General features: G+C 38.6%; 1 protein-coding gene and 2 pseudogenes across 2 annotated transcripts; all 3 read left to right on the forward strand.

The window, feature by feature from the left end:
- The first annotated feature begins 30 nt into the window (after window positions 1–30).
- Window positions 31–2,030, forward strand: LOC113072715 (uncharacterized; annotated as a pseudogene).
- A 433-nt stretch (window positions 2,031–2,463) lies between these two features.
- On the forward strand, window positions 2,464–3,581 carry LOC113072717 (MAX gene-associated protein-like; annotated as a pseudogene).
- A 3,178-nt stretch (window positions 3,582–6,759) lies between these two features.
- Window positions 6,760–16,490, forward strand: LOC113072716 (MAX gene-associated protein-like). Of its 2 annotated transcripts, XM_026245682.1 has the most exons (15): window positions 6,760–6,863; window positions 6,951–6,987; window positions 7,133–7,551; window positions 7,686–7,935; window positions 8,129–8,437; window positions 9,156–9,458; window positions 10,582–11,330; window positions 11,439–11,602; window positions 11,773–11,818; window positions 11,942–12,061; window positions 12,150–12,261; window positions 12,400–12,936; window positions 13,045–13,170; window positions 13,277–13,399; window positions 14,193–16,490. In XM_026245682.1, exons 1-15 carry the CDS (start codon window positions 6,861–6,863, stop codon window positions 15,080–15,082), a joined length of 4,188 nt encoding a protein of 1,395 aa, XP_026101467.1. In that variant the 5' UTR covers window positions 6,760–6,860; the 3' UTR covers window positions 15,083–16,490. The 2 variants fall into 2 exon arrangements, with proteins under 2 accessions (XP_026101467.1, XP_026101469.1); XM_026245684.1 differs by lacking the exon at window positions 8,129–8,437 and having other exon boundaries at window positions 6,762–6,863.
- The last annotated feature ends 1,464 nt before the right edge of the window (window positions 16,491–17,954 follow it).

Consider the following 17,954-nt stretch of genomic DNA (forward strand, 5'->3'; position numbering starts at 1 on the left):
ATCACTTGAGAATATCAAAAAAAATTGTATTGTCTCGCAACATCCACAACAAGTGAACAAAAGGAGGGAATGGACATATCATCCAAAACAGAAAATATACTAAAAGTTGTTAGTAAGAATGAAACTGTGTGGGTGATATTCACAGATGTAAAAGCACAGACACCTCCTCAAAAATAGAGTTGAACACAGATGAAAATAAAAACAGAAATACATGAACACAAAGCTGACAAGATTATTAATTGCTACCCAGTGACAAAATTATGAAAGAGGATGGAGACCCTTTCTTCTCTGGACACTGAGGCCAAGTCTGAAGCAAACACAAAGAAAAGCCTTACCCACATTAGCGGCCAGAACGTGTACCCCTACCACTCCTTGCTCAGTTTCTTAAACAGAGAAATTCTAAAACAAACCTACTACACCAAAACCTAATGTTTCCAGCTCATTCTTAGACTCTGTAAAGTCCTGTGAACCTGTCATAACCCCAGAAAGCTCGTCTCCCTTGATGTCTTCCATCCCTAGTGTTACCCTAACTCAGATTCACAACCAGTACTTACCTCCTTATCTGAAAAAGTTAAATCATCATCATCGACAATAGATGCAAGCAAAATAACATCTCCATCTACTACGTTATTATCTACATCAGTAACTTTATCCCTGTACTGTAGGAACACAATTATCTGTTAGATTCACCTTCCCCACTTGTAGTGATCCATTAAATGCCCCAAACACTTTCTCTCCCTCCAAACTTGAACCTGACCAAACACCTGACATTATCTTAAGTGCATTTCATAATGCTGATGATGTTTCTTTGACCGATCCTGACAGCACACTCAGGTCTCAGTCAGACATTTTATCTCTCCTACATGTGACACTTTGCATGACACTTGTTCACGCTACTTCACCTGGAGTTAACATTGACTCTGCTGATGCACTATTGTCTCTTCTGTCACTACATCTGTTTTTTGATGTTCCATCTAGTACAGACAATAGCATTATTCCTTACCAGCAACTTGCATCAATGCCTGAAGTTGCTGAGAGTGAATCAATTTCTAATTTCCTCATAGACACTTCCAAGGCTCTTGTCCGAGCTTTTTTCTGAAGAAGTTCCTACACACACTTTTTTCACACATGAGGAATCCCTCTCCTTGCCATTAGATGACCCATCTTCCCCAGATGTTCTCTTACCTAGCCCAGCGCCTTCTTCTCCTGATCCATTTCCACCAAGTCTATTCTGTGAAAGACCAGTACCTCCTAGAAAGACCCTTGATTCTTTCCAGAAGGCTATTGGACTGCACAGTTTCTTCCTCTCCCTGACTTTTCCCACTAGGTCTATTCACAGCAGGCCAGTACCCCCAGAAAGATCCTTGATTTTATTACAGATTTACCTGTGGATGAAACCATAACTTCAAAAGATCATTGTCTTCAAGTGTCCCTAGTGGGCCAGAACATCCCAGGGAAACAGTTGACTTGATCTCTCAAAGTCAGTGCTCTGATCGACCAGGTCCTCTTCATGAATTGCAGTCTGCAGTTTTTTGTTGACACCAATGTTTCGGATCACATTGTATCTGAACAAATAAACATTCTCTCATGAAAGCACTTTCAAGAAATTGGAAGACTAAACAGAAAAAAACAGGAAAATGTAAGTTCGGTGAAGATGATGAGGTGTTCGAAGGATCCATATCTGTTCCAATGCAGCCAAGCCTGGAAGATGTTGAAGGCCAGTTGTTTGTCTCCCTTCTTGTCAAAGGTAACACAAATAACGTCAATTTACTTTAGAATGTAGAAAGGGTACTTTAAAAGAGAACTTGGAGAACTTTTACTTTATTTGGTTTGCTTTACTACTTTAAAATGTTTTTTTCTTTTTTTTACCTGGTGTTTCTACAGTAAACTTTTCTATTAATTTATGATCGTACATCCTTGTGACATTCTGTGTGGTTTATGTACCTTCTGAAATAGAAAGCTCTTGAGATTCACCTTGTAGATGATGCCAAAATGGAGATGGCACAAAAAACCACAGAGAATACTGATGGTAAGAATGAAATGTCTTATCATGATTAATGTGAAGGAAACACATTTATTTTAATTAATTTTTTTGCTTTAAACAGGGGCCACTATGAAGTATAGAGGAAAAGATTGAGGAGCTAGAGAAATACTTTACGTGATCTGAAATTCATGGGCACAGACAGTCATTCATCCGGTGCTACAAGAAGGTTTTTGATTTATAACTTTATAAGTATCGCAATTGTATTACCATACATAATACAACAGCCCAATAAAGTTTTGATTTAAAATCTCTCTCATCATAGTTGATTGAAGTTGAAATCTCTTGATCTAACCCTGGAAATGTGATCGCAATATCTGGGTGTGCAATTACCCATACCCCTCCTGTACTCTCACCCGAAGGAATTTCAGCACCATCTCAAGGTAACGGATATTAGTAATATTAACAAGCATGCTTTAATGATGATTAAGGTTCATTGTCAATTAATGCATTTTCCTTCTGTAGTCCAATTTGTTTCAAGGACAGGAAAAACCAACTGACTTCAACCAAAATTAAAGGAATGGAGAGATAAGTTTGCTGGCTCAGGATCCCTTACCGATGGTATGCCATTTTGTCAAGTAATTACAAGAATATTATCTTTAATATATTAACTAAACTTGAAAAATGGATATTGATAATGCTGCTAAAAGAATGTAATTTTGGCATTACATTTTATTTGCAGGCATGTCAATCACAGATGCAGGACAGAAGAACCTGTCCGCATTTTGTAGTGACATGCTGGATGAGTACCTGGCCAGTGAGGGCAAATTGATAGATGAACGAGCTGCAGCCTTATCCCAGACTGATGTTGCACCATGTAGCATACCAGCTTCCCACTAAGAGCACTAGCTACGTTCGTACCCTGGATAGTGTACTTAAGAAACAATTACCAGCTGCCTTATCCACTACATCCAAAAGTCAAGCCAACTTTCAAGCCCAAAGAGGAAAGTAAATCTAAAAACACTTAAAGTCGTGTATAGGAAAGCAAACAAAACCAGTTCTTCCTGTTAACAAACCTGCTTTGGTGCTTGAAAAAGCCACAGCAAAACAAGAAATGTAAAAATAAGAAGGAATCCAAGAGTCTGAGTGCTGTAAAGCCTGCTCTAGAAAATGCTGCAGTGGTAGCTTCTAATAAGACTTCCATGGTTGAAGTTTCTGGCTCCACACCATCAAGTTGTGCGGGCTGGACGTACTACAGGTTTGCCTAAGACTCTGGTGAAGCTTATGGATGTGGAAGATGGAGCAGTGTGGGAAGGCAAACACCGTACCTATATCACAGAAGAAAGGGCTGCCATCGCACTAGCCACTCTTGTCACTGCTGAGGTACAAGTCAAATTGGGGACTCATCTTAGTGTGTAGTTTGATTGTCAATAATAACAGAGTGTTCTCCAAAACACCTTGGAATCTTCCTGATCTCTTTTTTTCTCTGCTTTAAGGGGTATCAAAAGGAAACCCTGATGCCCATCAGAATTATAAGACGACGTGCACCACCCTGCCTCAATGTATCCTGTAGGCTTGGCTGCGTGTGTGCCAGTCTGGTTCACTTGAGGCGACATCAATCACTGTGGAAAAACCTCAGTGCATGTTGGGCTTGTAGCTGTCTGCGACGCAAAGTGGTTGCACTTAAGACCCCCAAACAGGAGGAATTGCAAACAAGTCGATTCTGAACCTCAGGGAGTGTCGGAGGAGAACAAGGCTAAATGGAGGAAGAAAAACAAAAAAGAAAGACTTATGGTCAGTCTATAATTTATTGCAATAGCTGTACTGTTGTCATTACTAACGTTTGACCACTTTGCCCATAAACATTATTTTTTTATCTTTCCAACATGTTTGTATTGTTTAAAAGGGTCATATGATGCAATGTCAAGTATTCCTTTCTCTTTGGTGTGTTAAAAAGCTGTTTGTGCATAGATAAGATCCCTAAGTTGCAAAGACTAAAGTATCAATCCCAAAGAGACATTCTTTATAAAAGTTAAAGGGTTAGTTCACCAAAAATCTAAATTATGTCATTAATAACTCACCTTCATGTCGTCCCAAACCCGTGAGACCTCCATTCATTCTTCGGAACACAGTTTAAGATATTTTTTGATTTAGTCAGAGAGCTCTCAGTCCCTCCATTGAAACTGTGTGTATGGTATACTGTCCATGTCCAGAAAGGTAAGAAAAACATAATCAAAGTAGTCCATGTGACATCAGAGGGTCCGTTAGAATTTTTGGATGCATCGAAAATACATTTCTGTGCTAATGTTATGAGCGCGGGGTAAACCGAAGGCTTGAATCAAGGGCAAACATCGCAAATGATGTTATTACGTCGAGTGCAAAAGAACCTGTGAATCATTTTCTTCAACCGGTTTACTGAATTGAACTGTCCGAAAGAACTACTGGTGATACGAAAACCGATGCAACCGGTTCTTGACTCGTGAACGAGTCAGTCTTTTGTTCATTATATGGCTTGGCTCAGTGTTCATCTTCAGTTCTCTCTTCACAGCAGTTCAGTCAGTGTACTGTTTGAGTAAATTAATTACTCTGGGATATTGGTATGTTTTAACTCAGAGGGAGTGTCAGCCACATTAAAAAAGTTAACAGCATAAGTAATTTGTAGATTTATGCTTATTGGAGACGTGAACCATTTCAAACGATTCAGTCCGATTCGGTGAACTGGTTCAAGAAGATCCGGTTACATTGAATGATTCATTCGCGAACCGGATATCATACACTGCAGTGAACGTGCTCACAACACACCTGGAAGAGAAGACAATGCTGAATAAAGTCATAGTTTTTGCTATTTTTGGACCAAAATGTATTTTCAATGCTTCAGAAATTCTAATGGACCCTCTGATATCACATGGACTACTTGGATGATGTTTCCTTACCTTAATGGACATGGACAGTATACCATACACAGTTTCAATGGAGGGACTGACAGCTCTCGGACTAAATCAAAAATATCTTAAACTGTGTTTGGGTTAGGAATGACATGAGGGTGAGTAATTAATGACATAATTTAGATTTTTGGGTGAAATTACCCTTTAAGACTGGTCATGCACTCCTAAAACGCCTCATTTAAACATGCCCCGATGTATATGTCATTGTGTGGGAAAGATTTGCATAACACCGCCCAAATGTTCATGCAAAGAAAGAAGACGTAACTTTGATTCTCGCTAGTATTCTTGCTGCTGCAGCCATGTCATGGAGACACTGTGTTTCGTTGTGAAAGTGAACTACTTTTTTTGGTCTTTGAAAAGGACACAACTAGAAATCAGAGGTTAAGTTGTAATCACAACACTGTTCCAGAACAGTTCAACGCAAATATTCAGATGTGTGCAGCGCATTTTGCGGAGTAGCCTACAGTGGTGACTGTGCACAAAGGTTGTTTCTATAATGTGGGGCAATTCCAACTTTACAAGGATAGTCTGGCGTTTCTCCGATCACAAATGCAGACATGGTTTAATGTTTACACTGCGACCACAATGTACAGTATGTGGGAAAATAATGTGTTTTTTAAACCGCATAAATGCATTGTATACAGAAAATAATTTACTTTTTTATCAACGTCATATGACCCCTTTAAAAACCTGCTTTGAAACAATAGGTGTTTCTCAATGTCAAGGAAGGAGCCTCGGAAGCCAGTATTTCGAGGATGCTACGTCATCGACATCCGTCGAAGGACTGTTCCAATGTCGAGAAATCCTCGGAGTCCTTCGTTCGAAGAATATGCCATACACATGAAAGGATGCATATGTGTATCCATCGTGCTCTTCGCGCTCTCAAATCACCCACAATCCTATGCGCGCAGCTTTGCTATCTAACGTTAGTTCAAAAATTAAAAAATGTAGAACGTTAACGATTATTATTTAAGTTACCAAACATTTGTTATAACTGTAGCACATATAAGTAAAGTTTGACGTTTAAATGCCAGTACAAATTACTACCGTATTGATATTGTAAATTATACAAATACAAATGGTTAACTGAACCGGACCTGTCATTTAACAATTGGTTGCGTCAACGGCATTTCGTTTATAAATAACTAGTTAAGTTGTCCAAAGTAATTTAATGATACCATTCACAGCGTTATTCAAACGGACCTTTTCACTGACATAATGACGCAATTACGTGCACTTGCTAGCCTGTTCCATTTACGTGTTCTCCGTATGCTAAAGCGGAGTCTCACCTAGCCTCTGAAGGAAGTGACTTGCAAGGATCAGTCCTACCAAGGAAGTATCCTTGACATTGAGAAACGCCTAATTTGTATTGCGAAAAGAGCTATGCAAATTAAATTAATTGAATTATGATGCCCTTCTGCTGCAGTACTGACAGATCCGGATACAGCACCTGAACCGGCTAAGCGTGTGAGTACATTATGGGATCGAAAAAGAGAAGGTTTGGATTCAGAAGTTCTTTTTTGTCCTCCTCCTTCGAGATCCCCCTCTCCAGCACTCCTGTCTCGAGAACTTATGCATGACCTGGAAAGCTTTTTCAGTCCTTCAGAAAAAAAAAATGGTGAGACACTCAGAATTGTAGTTTTAAAAGACATTGCAACCATAACATCAGTTTTGATCATTTTTCCTTTAACATGCTTTAATGACTTTACTATTTAATGTGCATTTTTCTCTCCATTATAGATTCCTTGTATTTGTAATTTTTCAAGTTAGCTCTTTTGTAAGTTCATTGATGTGTACACTTTGATATCCTAAATATTTCCTTACTTTATTCAGGTGGAACAGAGAAATTTGAATATAACTGGGAACAATATGGAGAGCAAGCTTACATGTGCTCGTTCGAGACCGTTTTCCTCCATGTGCCATGATAAACAAAAATGGTGAGATTCCTACATGAAGGATGGCAAATATTTTGGAAAATACCATGTGAAAACTTTACACTAACTAAAATTTTATAATTTTTGCAGGTTGACCAACACCACATCCCACATGTCTCTACAAAAGGTCAGTTTTGTCCTAACTGGTAATTAGCTACTAGCTAGTGTTATTATAGTTTGTCAGACAACATATTGTGAGGTTCAAGTACAAGTTCAATGTCTTACAAAGCTGGTCCTTAAATTGAAATCCCCCTTTTCCCTTCCGCTCACAGATATAGAGGAGGGAGAGCTTGTACCTCTTAATTTGTCTGGCCCTGCCAAGCGGCTTGAGATCATATCTGAATGCATTTGGGCTAGTACAGACACCAGAAATGATGTTATGCGGATAGTATGTGAGCACATGGCTCAGGATCGTTTGAAGCATCCTTTCTGGATTGGCAAGTACTTCATTCAGCCAGTCTCCAAAACTCTACAAGAGAAGGAGGATGGTTCTGTCGATACATACAAAGTCATCATCTCTCAACCTACAGAGAAGAAAACAGAAGATAAGAAGGTTGAGCAAAACAAAGCTGAGCTGAAAAGGGATGTAGATATGAGTGAGGTAAAAGGTCTGCCCTTCCTCTCCAGATGTTGTCCTGCAGGCTTACTCAAGGCTGAGAAAAAAGCACCTGATGCTCCAGGACGGATAATGGTATGCATGAAATTATCTGATAAAACCATTTAAATGTATTGGAATACAAAATAGCATGAATTAAATATAAGGTGTGTTTATTTCGAATGGACTAGAACCTGACCTTTAAAACCTGTGATCAATTGTTCTTGCAGGTTAATGGAAAGACATACCCACAAGCCAAATTAGAGCTGGGAAAGATGGGAGCTTTGCACCCTGCCAACAGACTGGCAGCTTATATAACTGGGAGAATATGTCCAGTCAGTCAGTCTGGACCTAATTTGGTAACAACATCAACAGTTACAAAGGCCTCTATCACATCAATTCCGGTCTCTACTGTCTCCACATTAACTACAGTTACCAGCACGTCTGCTTCAATAACCACACCGCTCATCAAGTCTGTAGGTAAGTCAAGAAAAGGTTTGCAGTTTCACCTCCAGACATTTTACTCTCAATGTTATTGACCAAAATTTTGGACATCCAGCATATTATGGAACAGTGCATATCACTGTTACATTTGAGTAGCTTTACTACATGTGAATATGCCAGTAACTTAAGTAGCAGACTTAACCTGCTCCATAATTTGTTTTTTGCACAGTGACCAAGCCCCCAGTGGGAAAGGTCTTCAACCAGTTTGTGGTCAACCACATCAACTCTCAAAATCTGACCAACACTAGCACCTCACACTTACAGCCTTCCGTTCCAAAAATAGTCATCCCCTCCTCCATGCTGTTGATTGGCAAGGAGGCTGGGGCTTCTGGGGTGGCTTTTTCTCCTCTTAAAGCAGGTTTGCTTACCCAGGTGTCTAAGCCCTCAGACTCCACAGGTAGCACCAGTTTTCCCACTGTATCAAAAGTCCAAGCCCCTGCCATAACCAACCTCACTAAATCACCCAGCCTGCCTCTGGGTAAGCCTGGCTTCCTTGGTTTGCCATTGTGTGTCTGTGCTGCCACCCACCCACCCCCCACCCTACCCAACAAACCCTTGGCCATGCAGCTACTGGGAGAATTTAACATACATACATCTTCATATGGGTCTGTGCTTGTAATTTAGGGCTTGCTGTAGCTTCAAAGTATGTTGCTTGATTACTTAAATTTTTTTTGTGTGTGTGTGTACCCTTCCCATTATCTTTGTTTATCGTCATTTGTGACTGCTATTGTAGACTTCAACAAAATATTTGATTTTGATATGACACATAATGTCAGATATTTCCTTGGTATGGACAGATGTAAAGATGTGTTAAACTGTGTTTACAGTGGTAAATGAAAATATGATTGTATTTTGATTCCTCTTGATTCATTTAGCATTGTGAAATTTATAGTAATTGTTTAACAGTCTGATTAATTTGTAATGTTTAAAACATAGCAACCAGTCACACATTTTAAATTACCTGGCAATTTGTGGTCATATAATTGTCAAATAGTTTCTCAGATCATTTGCAAAGTAACAGGTGTTTTGCTATTGTGAATGTAATATCACCATTATCATTTGTTTTGATTATGGGCTAGTTTGGTGCTTTGGGCCTGATGACTTCATATGCTTCACAGTGTCCTTGAATAATTTCACCAAGCAACCAAGTCCAATGTTTAAGTTGCCATAATAAACATTTTCTGTTTTTTTTTCAGGTGTGTCTGGTCTAACTCCAACAACTACGGTCTCATCACCTGGATCGACCACTCCTGGGAAAAAGACTGTTTATATCACAGTTATGTCCCGTAGTACAGGCCTCACCAGTAGTGTTCCAAGGTTTACAAAGCCTGTCACCCAGAGTTGTCCCCAACAGACCCCAGGCCAAAGGGTGCTGCTTCAGGTGGTGAAGACAGCTGATGGCAACACATTGTACCGTAATCCTAATGGCCAGCTCTTGCAGTTGGTGCCTCTGAGCCAAATCAAAGCTATCAAACCCAGCCTCCTATCTCAAGGTCAACGTAAGTGGTTCTGGAATACTGTATTAATTGGTTCAGGAAAACCAGTAAATATAGATGTGTAACATATTCACATTTGGCAGACACTTTTATCCTAAGCAAAGTTTGCATTCAAGGTACACATTTACATTTTGTTAGTCCATGTTTTCCCTGAGAATCGAACCCATGACGTTGGCGGTCACTGTGATTTTGCAAGGTAAGACATGTTCCTGGATCAACATTATTGTCCAAAAATATAGACTTAACCTAATCCTACCCATAATTTATTCCTTAAATCAGTGGGAAATGGTATCTGATTAACAAGGGCGTAGAAGTACCTAACCCTGATTGTAAGCTTAATACAGATGAAAACTTCCTGAAAAGTTATATCTTAATTCTGATTGGCTGATTGGAATGTTGTTCCCGGATCAACAAGGACTTTGAGCTAGGAACATGTTGTCCTTGGTGAAATCATGCTCCTTATGGCATTCCCATAGTTTTTTTTTTTTTTTTTTTTAGTTACAGGAATGCCTAAAAGCCTTATATGTAGTTACAGTTGTATATTGTGTGTGTATATATATATATATATATATATATATATATATATTAACTATATATATAGTTAGTTGTATAGCCATTTTGTTAAAAATGTAAACTAATAACAGGTACAGTCTTGAAACTTCACATACATAGTATTCAAGTATTAAATAGTATTTAAATTCACTTTTATTTGTTTAATTTGTTAGTGTTTTTGCTGGCAAACACTGTTTAATATAAAAATTTATGTTGTCATTTTTGCACAGCATATTCTAAAGATTATTTCACTCAGATCTAGTGAGAAGTTAATAAACTAGCATAACAAATGTGTGCTTATCCCCTAAAGAAGGGATAGACAACTCCGGTCCTAGAGGACCACTGTCCTGCAGAGTTTAGCTCCAACCCTAATTAAACACACCTGAACAAGGCAATCAGTGTTTTCGGGATATCTAGATATATACAGGCAGGTGAGTTTTTATGAGGGCTGAAGCTAAACTCTGCAGGATAGTGGCCCTCCAGGACCAGAGTTCCCTATCCCTGCTCTAAAGGCATTATGTTTTTGTTGTTATGTTGTTATATTATTAATAATTATGTATTTTCCCCTCCACAGCAACCTTTATTCGTTTGCCCGCAGCTACTTCTGTCAATCCAAAAACGCCTCAGGGTGGCAGTGCTACCATAGTCACATCTTCCAGCCCAACACCACAAATGCAGACAAAGCCTGCTGTCACTATACCAGTCTCTACATCTTCATCTATGAGTGGCAAGCCAGACACACTTACTGCATCCAAGACGGTCACAGTGAGCAGCCTTCCTTCTACCCTTAAAGTTGTCCCAGGTTTTCTGGGACAGTCTGGCACTTGCACATTAAGGATTCTCCCAACAAATCCTGTTCAAAACACAGGAATTATCTTTCCAACTTCCTCCCCTATCCTCCCTCAGAGTGGCTTTACATTGCTTAAGCATGGAAGTTCAACGCTACTGAACCAAGACTCCACTAAGTCTAAGACTGCCGTTTCTGTTAGCTCAGTTTCAACAGAGGGGGCAGTCAGTCATGTCCCTAACCAATCTGAAATGGATCCTTCTAAACAAAAAAGCTGTGACAGTTCTGAACTAATAGCAGAAAATGTATCAGAGCATCCATCTTCTGCTGCCTCCTCTCCAAAACCAAGTCAGTTTTCTGGAGATGGTTCGAGTTTGGCTGAAGCTGGTAACAGAGCTAATCCCAAAGTGAAAGAAACACATTTTAACATTGCTCCAGTTTCTGAAGAGGAAGAGATTGGTTCGGATGCAACAGAATTAACTGATGACTCTGACTTGTACAGTGATGATGACAGAGAAGATGCATGTATAATGAGTGTAAGAGCTTTGTAAAATTGACTCTTTTCACCTTTTCTGAATAGTTTAATATAGCTCAACAATCTTGATATATTGGTTGTTCAGGCTAGTTTTATTTTTTTGATCCAGGATTCTGATAAAGAGGAGAGGATGTTGGATACAGATGGTTTGGGCTCTGAGATGAAAGATTTTGCAGAGGTGGTGGTTGATATTGAGACTATTGAAGAGTCTGCTGATGAAAACAGTATTACCAAACTTCAGGCATCTGCATTGAGGCGGAATCAGCATCAGAGGTATTGCACACCTGATGAATGTCTGATTATGTGGACGTGTAGTTTACAAATTTTTTTATCTTTTATTTTGGTATTTAACCTGATTCATTTATACACTACGAGTCCATTTGGAAAATACCGTAGATGCTTTGCTTATAAAAGTAAACCAATTATTTTTAAACGTTTTGTAGGGACCGGAAGCACATTAATGATGAAATGTTGGAGGTGAGGGTCAAGGTAAGTTTTATCCTCTCTCTTTCACACATACATTTTTTAAATGATTATCCAACCCTTTCTGTGTGTTCTTTAACATACACTTGTAATATATTGAATGCATTGTATTATAAAATGTCTGTACAGAGAGTGAGGCTGGAGAGAAAGAGGCGCCACACAATTAAAGAGTGCTTTCTTAAACTTCAGGAAACACTCGGAAAGCCTTCAAAAAATCTTAAGACCTCCAAGATGAGAATCCTTACAATGGTTTGTTGGTTTTGCTTCAATTCATGCTTGTATGTCATGTCAAATTCAAAATATTGCTTATGATTCATGGCTTTTTTTTTTTTTCAAGGCTCAAAAAGAGATTGAGTCTCTGGTTAACCAGGAGGACCACTTAATAGAAAGAATAGCGAAGCTGCTATTTAAGAGACAGCATTACCTACAGACACTTTCACTATTGTGTGGTAAGGCAGTCCTTCAGACTGTGGAATCATTTATTTGTGCACACAAGTTATTACAAATCGTCAACTTCGTAAATGGTAATGTTAATGCATTAACATCTGTGTTTTGCTAACAAACATTGTATCTGTTTTTGTCCACAGACAAGAGCACAGAGGCCATCAGCCAGAAGCTTAGTGAAATTATTACTAAACAAAAATCTCTGGAATCCCAGTCTAATGCAAAAGAGATGAAGTCCCAGCTGAACCAGGCAATGCCCAAATTTAAACCAAAACGTAAACTAGCTGATCTTGGAAGTAAACCGAAAGGTTTAGCATACCAGAACAAATTGAAAGATGTTCCCAAACCTACCTATTCTCCTTCCAAACCAATAGACTTGAGTATTAAAAAACAAAAAAGCCTGGAACGAACTGAAAGTGTTTCCAAATCCGCACCAGCCTCCCCTGCAAACGTCGATGGTAGCAAAAACTCTCTTAAAACTCAGGATAAAGAGAGAGGTAGTACATCTGAACCTTCTCAGCCATCCCTCAACTCCAGTCCACAAAAGAAACCTGTCTCTGTCCCTAGTCCTGTGAAACATTCCCCAATACCACGTGAGAGAACGAGGCCAAACATTCTCTCCCGTGCCACATCCCAGGTGATACAAGGATCTCCAGTCAAAGAACCTCTTATAACTAATGGTTAGTCCGAGAAGAAAACTTTTACCTACATGTGCCATGTTGACTTGACTTGGTTGGAACTGGTTTTTTGATGTTCACACTTTTCTATGTCTCTTGTGTTTTGTTTAGTGTGTATACCTCAAGTATTCCCTCTGATGAATTCCATGGTTCCATGCAATCAAATCATAACCATAAACAACCAACTTCAACCAATTGGCATCACCTCTGTAGGGACACAGCAATCATCCACACCAGGTTTGCCTCTGAAACGGTCAATATGCTTTTAAAAATGTCATGAATATAATAAGTGATATTATTACAAGCATTTTGTGTTGGTTTGCGTCTTTTCTTTTTCTACTAGGTGTTGCATCTGTGTCCATAATTCCTGCAATATCTCACCCGGTTGGAGTGAAAAGTCCCCTTCCATTGTTGCAGTCTCAGTTTATTAAAATTACAAACAGTCCTGTTAATATTAACACGCAAGGTGAGCTAGCTTGGCTGATATATGCATATATTTATTCAATCAAGTTATTGATTAAGCTGACTACATTTTTCACTGTGGAAGCCAGTATTCCACAACTGAATAAAAAAGGTAATTGTGAATTTTTATCTCACAATTCTGACTTTTCTTTCTCAGAATTACATGATTTAAACTATTAAGTGCGACTTACACAGTCAGAATTGTGTTATAAAAACTTCCATTTGTGAGTTACAAAGTTAGAACTGCCTGATATAAAGTGAAATAAAGTGAGAATTGTGAGATAAATTCGCAATTGAATTTTTTTTTCTCAGAATTGCAAGTTTATGTCTTGAAATTTTGACTTTATAACACATTTGAGAAAATTCCTTCAGAATTGGAATTTATCACTTGCTGTGTAAGTTTAAATATCACAGTTGTGAGAAAAAAAGTCATCGCGAGAAAAGGTTAGAAAGGTTATAAGCTCAATTGTAAGGTAAAAAGGTCAACTTTCTTAGAATTGCTAGATATAAACTCGCAATTTGGACTTTTTTTCTCACAATTGAATTTCTCTCTTACAGTTCTGGCTTTAATTCTCTGAACTGTAATCTTATATGACACATTTCCAAGTCTATATTATGCAATTCTGAGAAAAAAAACATTCCAAAGTGCAAGTTTATATCTCACAGAAAGATAGAGTTGGGAGATTTAAAGTTGCAATTACCTTTTTAATTGTTTATTCAGTGGCGGAAACGGCTTCCATACTTCAGTGATATTCATATGGGTAACGTTTCTTTATTTTACATTGCCTCATTTTCAGTGGATTACGCCAACGTTCCAAATATCACCAATGTTATTTCTCTGGTTCCACCGGCGGAGAATCTGGTAATACCACAGAAAGTTGTGGAAGATACATCTGTTGTCCAGGCACAGCAAACATTTGTCCCTTCACCTGTGGAGAATCAGCAGAACCCTTCAGATGTTACAATTCCTGAATTGGAGGAAAGGGCAGTTGTAGATGAGCCTCAATCCAAGGATGTCCCCAAACAACCTGTAGGAGGAGATGAGAACAGTGCATCTGTTACTTCATCCAACCAAGAAGGACTGGACAAGAAATGTCCGGATGACTGCAACGATCCTGAGGATGAAAGTCTCATGTCTTTGTTAGATGAACTTGTTCTCCTTAGCCAGCAGCTGAGTAACGAAGATGAAGATCAGAGAATTGTCGTGCCTGGCGAGGTACAGTCATGTTCGGACAAGCAGGCAGATGAAGAACGGGATGATGACCGTGCACTCAGTCCATTGTTCCTAACTCTGGATGAAGATCTAATGTCTCCAGACTCTAAAGATGAAATTGACATCCCACCCAAAGTGGATGACTTGGTCAAAGTCATTTTTGGATCAGATTCACCTTCTGTTTCATCTGAATCTGGGGTTGCACCATCAACAAATGTTCAGAGTCCACATGCCCCAACGTTCAATGATAAAGGTGATGCCCCTACACTGCCACCTCTGTTGCACATGAAAGCTGCATGTGAAGCTGCATCAGGGCAGTCTGCCAATGAAGGGACCAGTGTGACATGGCGGCCTATGCCTAAACTGGTTCCTCTAGGGTTAAAGTCTCAAGACACTGTTTTGAATAAGGTGACTGGCTCCCCAGTTCTCAAACCAGACTCAAACGAGGAAGATGTTCATAAACCACAAATGTGATCTACCAATCAATGAATCAGGTATAGCTGCTGCTTATGTTTAAAATGTTTATGTACAGAATAGTTTTTAATGTTATGTATTTATTGTTTGTTTGCTGTCAATGTCCTGCTGCTGTGGGCACCACTTGCTGTGCCTCTGGTAAATCCAAAGACTTTTGTTGATTTAACCTTTTTTTGTTTTTTGAACACACAAACTTCTAGACCAGCTAGACAGATGTCTGATTGGTTTTGCTAGCAATTGTGTATCCACTCTTTGTGGTTATAGCTGTGAAAGAAGCTGTTTACTCATTCTAAGCTCCATATTGGAGCATGTTGTTTTTTTCCCCATTGGAGTTCATTAAGAAAACAAAAGAAAATGTTTACTTGGTCTTTAAATATAGGATTACTTCTCCCTTAGCATAATGGAGGTGAAACTGATCATCATTGTTTGCGTTGGGAATTTTGTATGGTCATTAGGGCAGTTTTCCAGGCGACCTTTTTAGGTATAAATGAATTTGCCCAGTGACTTTCAACAGTAAAGCCATATCACCCTTGAGTTTATCTGCTAATGAGATTACACAAATGTCATTGTCTTTGCATCTAGTTGAAACTAAAACCACTGTCGATTAAACCCATTTTCATGAATGCATGTTAAGGCAATAATAGATGTTAAATTCAGAAAACAGTCTTTCTTCTTCTTAGAGAGTGCCTTTCAACAGGTTCTTCTATATGCATATTGGGACATAGGTTTGTTTTATTAGGAAATAGTAAACCTATAACAATAGCACTAGGAGCTTACAGATAAAAGAAGGATATAGTGTATCCACTGCTGAGGTTTACTCTGATGTTTAAGTATTGTCTTTTTATTATTTTAACTGACTTTATTTTTATTTTTTTTAAGTAATTGGTGAAGTTTGAATGCAGACAGTTTATTGCTCTTCAACGTTTTAGTTTTGAAAACCTTCTTTTATTTCCCCCACCTCAACAGCAACAAATTATAATGAAGCATTTCAAAGGGTTGTAACGCTAATTTCACACTTCCAATAAGGTGGTTAACTTCAAGAGATCCCTCAGTTTGAGCTTACAAATGTAGTAATCACTATGCAATTGTTTTGCTTTAGATTTAGACAAAATAGGTAAAGAAAAGCTACACAGGAATGTTAAAAAACTAAATACAATTAGATGCAGTCACTGTTTATTTTCTTGTGTATATTTAAAGCAACAGGTTTTTTTGTAAGTAGGTTAGCTTGTTAAATGTCTGTATATTTGTCTGTAATTTAACTTCTTGGATATTGTAAATATGTAATATCTATTCCTTTGTTAGTATGCAAACTTAAATACTTATTTTTTTATATGTTATAAATCAGTGCTCTCTCTTTTGTAAAATAGATGGATGTCTTTTCAAGTTAATAAAGATGAACTCAAGTCTATGATTCTTGGCATTGTGGTTCATTAAAACCACAAGATTGAAAAGAAGCTCTTTCATCTTTATGTTCTGCCTTAGTCTAAAATGTGCTCCTTTGAGATCAAATGTGTAGAATTTTTTGTAGATATTTTTGATTAGTATGTAATTTTATCTTAAATAATTAGCTGTTGACCACATTGTTTAATACATAATACAAAAAATTAAATGAGATGTTAATGAACATGGTGGAGTTAATACAAGCATAGTCTCAGCCTTGGACATCACGCCCACAGACCATTGGCTAAATGTCTGATGCATATGGGACACAAAAGTGGAAAAACTTCAGGAGTGTCAAAGTCGTCATCGGATTGGTTTAATTCTACAGGATTTCTGGGAGACGTGTGTTTCGCGTTCTTTAACATTCTGTCTGGAAACAAAAATGCTGTGGCGCCAAAACCCCTCACGAAAGAAGAAAGCCGTTGAGTTAACAACTGTGATTAAGAGCGCTTATCAGGATCAACTAAATGCTGGATATTCAAAAGTATGTCAAATATTTAAAGTTTGCGGCCTGGAATCTTTATACTATGTCAGAGAGTTTTACACACCGGTCTGGTTATCCTAACATTTTCTATTGGATCAGGAATGATGGCGTCTATGTGTGTTGAGCGGTGGTGATTTCCGGGTTCAGTACCACTGAAGTAACCTACAATCTCTTGTCCTACTACTCCATTGAGGTTTCTGTTCCTCTGCTCCTCATCATTCCCTTCTATGTGAATATCATTTGCCAGAAGAAGCAGTCATGGCAGCATTGGGGACCAGGAAACATGCGAGGTCTGGACAAGACCATCTGGCTGATTGCCGTTTTCATTGCCAACTTCCTGGTGTGTTGGGTGCCAGGGCAGCTGCTTCACATCATTGCCTGTATAATTTTCTTCAGTTTGGATCACTGCTTAAATGCTTGCTGGGTTGCATGGGTGGTCAACCTGTTCTCTGAATCCTCCAGAATACTGTACTGCCTCGATGTCTTGATCCTTTAATTTTCCACATGCAGCAGGGACACAGTGATTTGTTTCCTTTGGTTGCATTAGTAAACTGGGCTAGAAAGTTCTTGCAGGTAGGTAAGAAACAAGATTTGGGAGGGTCTTCAGAGAAACCTGCCAGTGTCATCCAACTTAATGGTGGTTCCAAAGGCAGAATGGAAAAAAAACTCAAAATAAGAACATTAAAAAAGTGATGTTTTTAAAGACCACCCATAAATGTCTAGGTGCTCAATTGTAAGTTGATGCATTTAATGTTTTCATGTTCTTGACAGAAGAGTGTATGCCAAAACAAATTTTATTTACGTGTATTTACACTTTGGTTTGAAAGCAAACAATGCATCAGGGCAGTGTGGAGGGTAAGCCATCTGCGTACAGCTCAGATTTGCCAAAATAGCACTATGTTAATTTGGAGAGACACAGAGGAGAGGAATTGTTGAATAAAGTCGTTA

The sequence above is a fragment of the Carassius auratus genome, unplaced genomic scaffold (assembly GCF_003368295.1).
Source record: "Carassius auratus strain Wakin unplaced genomic scaffold, ASM336829v1 scaf_tig00009986, whole genome shotgun sequence".
In the NCBI taxonomy this organism is placed as follows: Eukaryota; Metazoa; Chordata; class Actinopteri; order Cypriniformes; family Cyprinidae; genus Carassius; species Carassius auratus.

Excerpts from the sequence above, each read along its gene's own strand:
- LOC113072716 (XM_026245682.1), top strand. Across the intron at positions 7,552-7,685 it reads ATGCTCCAGGACGGATAATG|GTTAATGGAAAGACATACCC; the intron begins GTATGCATGAAA and ends TTGTTCTTGCAG. Across the intron at positions 12,262-12,399 it reads GACACTTTCACTATTGTGTG|ACAAGAGCACAGAGGCCATC; the intron begins GTAAGGCAGTCC and ends TTTTGTCCACAG.